This window comes from Hipposideros armiger, unplaced genomic scaffold (assembly GCF_001890085.2).
Source record: "Hipposideros armiger isolate ML-2016 unplaced genomic scaffold, ASM189008v1 scaffold_303, whole genome shotgun sequence".
In the NCBI taxonomy this organism is placed as follows: Eukaryota; Metazoa; Chordata; class Mammalia; order Chiroptera; family Hipposideridae; genus Hipposideros; species Hipposideros armiger.
In genome coordinates, this window is record NW_017731653.1 from 1765467 (window position 1) to 1770554 (window position 5088).

General features: G+C 38.1%; 1 protein-coding gene across 1 annotated transcript in view; it reads left to right on the forward strand.

Moving 5' to 3' along the window:
* NCKAP1L (NCK associated protein 1 like) overlaps positions 1-5088 on the forward strand; it is a 61133-nt gene that overhangs the window by 5037 nt on the left and 51008 nt on the right. Inside the window, exons 4-5 of the mRNA XM_019659664.1 lie at positions 3818-3874; positions 4387-4529. Of these exons, the coding sequence (XP_019515209.1) occupies positions 3818-3874; positions 4387-4529 (200 nt within the window). The remainder of the gene's footprint in view (positions 1-3817; positions 3875-4386; positions 4530-5088) is intronic.

The following is a 5088-nucleotide window of genomic DNA, read 5'->3' on the forward strand; positions in this document are numbered from 1 at the left end:
AGTTCTTAACCATCGCGCCACTCGGCCGGCCCAGTACATACTTTTTAATGTAGTAATTCTACTTCTTGAAATTTTGTCTTAAGGAAACAATAAAATAGAAGCACAAAGATATATGTACAAGAATGTACTCTGTTGCATTATTTTTGATGTGACAACTTGGTAATTGATATATCCAATAAATAGAAGTTTGGCTAAAGTTCAGAGTATATGTCTATAAATGAATGTTATATAGCTGTAAAAGATAATATATATTCACATTAATTGGCATTGAGAAATGTTCTTCACATGTTCTTTAGTGTAAAAGCAAAGTACAATACAGCTTGAGATGTCCCTAAAATGTATATTTACACAGATAAACATGCATATACAGAAGATTAGAACTTCTGATTGGTGGGATTATGAGTGATTTTTAAAACGAATTAAAATTACGCTTGTTTGTATCTTCTGCAGTGGGTATGTATTGAATGCATTCAAGAAATAACACAAATTTTAGCCATCTGAACAATCCAAATTTGTGATGGTATTATAGTATTTCTTCAGATGATACAACAGCAGAGGACCCTGCTTCTACCCCTAGGGAGTTAATTCAGGCCATTCTTCAGATCACACAATGAAAAGAGAAGTGGGGACATGAAAGATTGTAAGGTCAGTAGTAAGGTCAGGTCAGAGGTAATTAATCTTGGATTGAGAGTAGTGATTAGAAAGAAGGTAGGCACTGGTGGGGTAGTGGAAACAGTGCTAGAAGCATATAAAAAAGAGCTCTTACTAGAAAAGTTGGAGTCCAAAGGAGATTTTAGGATACTTTCTGGTTGCTGCAGTTGTAAAGGTCTGAGCCTAAGGCATTTGGTGTGGCTCATTTAGGGCAGGAAGGGACGTAGAGACATTAGAGTTATATAGTGTATTTTAAAGTAGGTAGGCTCTGAATCAGACACGTGGTTTCAGATCTAAGCTTTCCCACTTACAAGAAGTATGACTTTAGACAAGAAACTCTTTAAACCTCAGTTTCTTTATCTATAAAATGAGGAAATAAGATTTACTACATGATCTATTTGTGAGAATTAAATGATATGATGCATGGGAAACATGTAGCTCAGTGTTTAGCATATAGTGGCATATTGTAAAAAAATAGGCCAACAAATATTAATTCAATTTCATCTTGATTTTTTTTTTAAGGATTTTATTGGGGAATTGGGGGAGGGGAACAGACAAGTTGCTGTCCTTTTGTTCCGCAGTCTAGTTGTGGAGGACATCGCTTCACTGGCCCATGTTGACATTATCATTGTGCTCTTCGCGGGTGAGGCAATCGGTCACTGACCATTGGACGGCCGCTCATGGTGGCTCACGGCAGCTCATGCCAACTGCCAGCTGCTCACACTGGCTACCAGTCACTCATGGTAGCTCATGGCAGCCCACTGCAGCCCCGCTGCAGCCTACGCCGTCGCTGGTGACTCACTGCAGCCCAGCTCCAGGTCGAGCTGTTGTTCACCATCTTAGTTATAGAGGGTGCAGCGTCACTGGCTCTCATGTGTGATCTGAACTGGGGGCCCTGTTGCTCAGAGCCGGCACTCCCAAGCCAACTCTTAACCAACATGCCACATAGTCGGCCTGATTTCTTTCTGATTCTTGTCTTTAGAATATAAGACCTATGTAGTGACATTGGTTGTGTGAGTGGTTGAAAGTGAACCACAGCTATATTCTGTGGGAACTGGGTTGCAAGGATGAGTTGTAGAAAGACCTGCCTAGCAAGCGGGGCAGCCTGGATCTAGCTAGAGGACTAGAAGTCATGTAGCATAGAGGGAAGATCATGGGCTCTGGGTTCTAATTCTGATACTCTCCCTTACTAGCTTTGTGATCTTGGGCAAGTTTCTTAACTGTTCTTAGCCTCGGTTTCCCTATATGTTGATTTAGATACAGTCTTTTTGGGAAGATAACTTGGAAACATTTCTTCCCATACATTTTTAATAAGTTTGACAAATGTATAAACCTGTATAACCACCACCACTACAATCAAAGTATAGAAAATTTCCATCACCCCAAATATCCCTGTGCCTTTTTTTCCCCAGTCAATCCCTCCCTCCCCAACTCCTGGCCCCAGGCAACCACTCATCTACTTTCCAGATTAGAGTTTTCTTTTCTAGGGTTTCATATAATTAGAATCTATATAGCATGTATTCTTTTGTGTCTGGCTTTTTTTCACTAGGCATGAAGATTTTGAGATTTATCTATGTTGTTTCATGTATTTTTGATTCATTTCCTATTTTTGCTGAGTAGTATTCCATTATATAAATACAATTTATCTATTTACCTGTTGATGGACATTTGGGTGGTGTCCAGCTTTTGGCCGTTATGCATAAGATGCCATAAACATTTGAGTACAAACAATTGTGGGGACATATATTTTCATTTCACTAAGGTAAATTCACTTAGGTAAATAATTTAGAAGTTGAATTGCTAAATCATATGGTATGTGTATGTTTAATTTTATAAGAAACTGCCAGATTTTTTTCCAGTGTGATTGTTCCATTTCCCCCTTCCATCAGTGATATATTAGTGTTCCAGTTGCTCTACATTCTCGTCAGCACTAGCTATTATCAGATTTAAATTTTAGTCATTCTAGTGGATAAGTAGTGGTATTTTAATGTGGTTTAAATTTGTGTTTCCCTGATGACTAATGTTGTTGAATATCTTTTCATGTGCTTATTGGCCATTTGTACATATTTTTTGTTGTAAAGTACCTATTCAAACATTTTGGCAACATAATTTTTTTTTTAATTTTGTATACTTTTGGATCTAGCAGTTCTACTTTTGTGGAACTGAAGGTACCAATAGTCAATGGATAGGCTAAGAATTTGGAACAAAGCAAATGCCCTCAGTGGAAAAAGGGCTGAATGAATTGTCCATACCATGGGTTATTATGTGGCCATTAAAAAGAATTGCATTAGTGCTGTACCAGAGAACCTTGAGTATGTTCAACAGGTAAGGTTGAATGAGAAAGGCAAAATGACAAGAAGGGTGAAATATTATCTCAATTTTGTAACAAATGTTCATAAAAAAATCCTTTCTCTAGTTCTCTCTTTTTCTCCTTCTCTCTAAATAGGATTTTTATAAATAGGGAGAAAATCATGAAAGGACATACCAGATTGTTAAACTGGTTTATGTGGGGGTTGGGGCAGGATAGAGGGTGGGTGCTTATATGGGAGAAGGAAAGTGTCCACAATAAAACTGTATATTTACTTAGGTAAAATTATGTATGAAAAGAAAAAGAATCCCTATCACACTGAAATGAGGGTTAAATAAAGTATATGCAAGTTACCTAGTAAGTACTTCACACATAATAGGTGTTCAGTAAACAGAAACACATAGAAAATTGGGTTGTATTTACATTTTTTAATGATTAACTTCTGAGAACAGGAGTTGGAATCCAAGAACAGACTGACTTTGGGATTTGTCCATAAAAATGGGTCTGATTTTTGGCATTTTAGAAACAGCCTATCAAATGACCTGCATTTTGTGACGTGTGTGTGTGTGTGTGTGTGTGTGTGTGTGTGTAGGAAGGGGGCACTGGGATGATAAGATCAGGGAGAGTGTGTTAATATAGTAATGACTTGTGCCTGTGGAAACATCAGAACTTGGCACAGTGTAAGCCTGATAAGGGGACCACTGATGTACCGAGGAGCAACACCCTCTATTCGGTAATGCCTCCCTATGTTACTCAGTGGCTCCCTAGGATCTATAAGGGAGAGAACCCTTCCCTTCAAATTCTGGTAGTATAAGTCACCTTCTCTTTATTCACTCTCATCTCCAATTCTGCCCCCAGGATCATGTATATGAACTTCTCAACACCATTGATGCCTGCCAGTGCCATTTTGATATCGTAAGATTCTTTTCAATTCTCTTCTATCCACAGAAAATGTCTCATCTGGGACTGTGAGGATGGGATGGAACTGGAGGAATAACTATTCCTCCAAGAGTATATAATACACACACACACACACACACACATACACACACACACACACATATATATTATACTATATAGTCATTCCAGGACTATAATTCTTTTATCAAAATGTGCTGAAGTTAAAGTGTGTTTACATGTGAAGAGGTTCAGCAATGTGATTTATTTAATACAAAAATTACACAAAAATGTACTCGTTCCACTTCCTTCAACCCCTAAATGTGACCTTATTTCCTGACTTCCTTGTATCTTGAGCTCACCTTTGGCCCCTGACTTTTGTTTTAGTTTTCTCCTGAATTTTTCAATCCTGTGAGTTCTTCCTTCTAAATAGACCCTTTCAGAGCCTATTTAGCACTGTCTGGAATGGTTGGGATAGTAGGGATTAATTGGCCTTGATGTTCTTAGATTCCTATGTACTTCCCTTGTAGAATCTCAACTTTAACTTCACTCGGAGTTACCTGGACTTGATTGTGACTTACACCTCAGTTATTTTACTTCTGTCACGGATTGAGGATCGACGGGTACTAATTGGCGTGTACAACTGTGCCCATGAGATGCTGCATGGGCATACGTGAGTTCAGGGGATATAGGAGATAAAGAATTTCATACATGTTGCTATGAGGTAGGGGGTGGACATTAAGGAAATAGATGCCATGCTTTCTCACATGAGAACCTATAATTGACATGATGATCCAGGCAAAATAAAACAACTTAGAATACTTATGAGGGCATATACCAACAAGTGAACTTTTACATGTAGTTAACTCTTCAGTATCTGCTAGTGGGCTATCCAGTTTGCATTGTCTCTGATCAGTTTTTAATCCTGGGTTGGCGTTCCCTTTGCTTTTCAGGTTATTGTGAAAGGCAAAGACATTTTTTTTTAAGTATTGGTAGGAATATTATTAGCAAGATAAAACCATTAGAGGAAAGTAATGCATGATAATACATTTGAAGCAAAATATAAATGGATTTTGGATTATCTGCAGTTCTGTACTCCTCCATTAGCGCAAATAAAAATATTTAAGGGCTGAAAGAATGAAGACCAGAGGGATCAGAGTAGACTGTGGCACATTGTTCTATGCATGATATGTCTACATGAATACGTAGGCACATGCTACCTTTGAATGTGT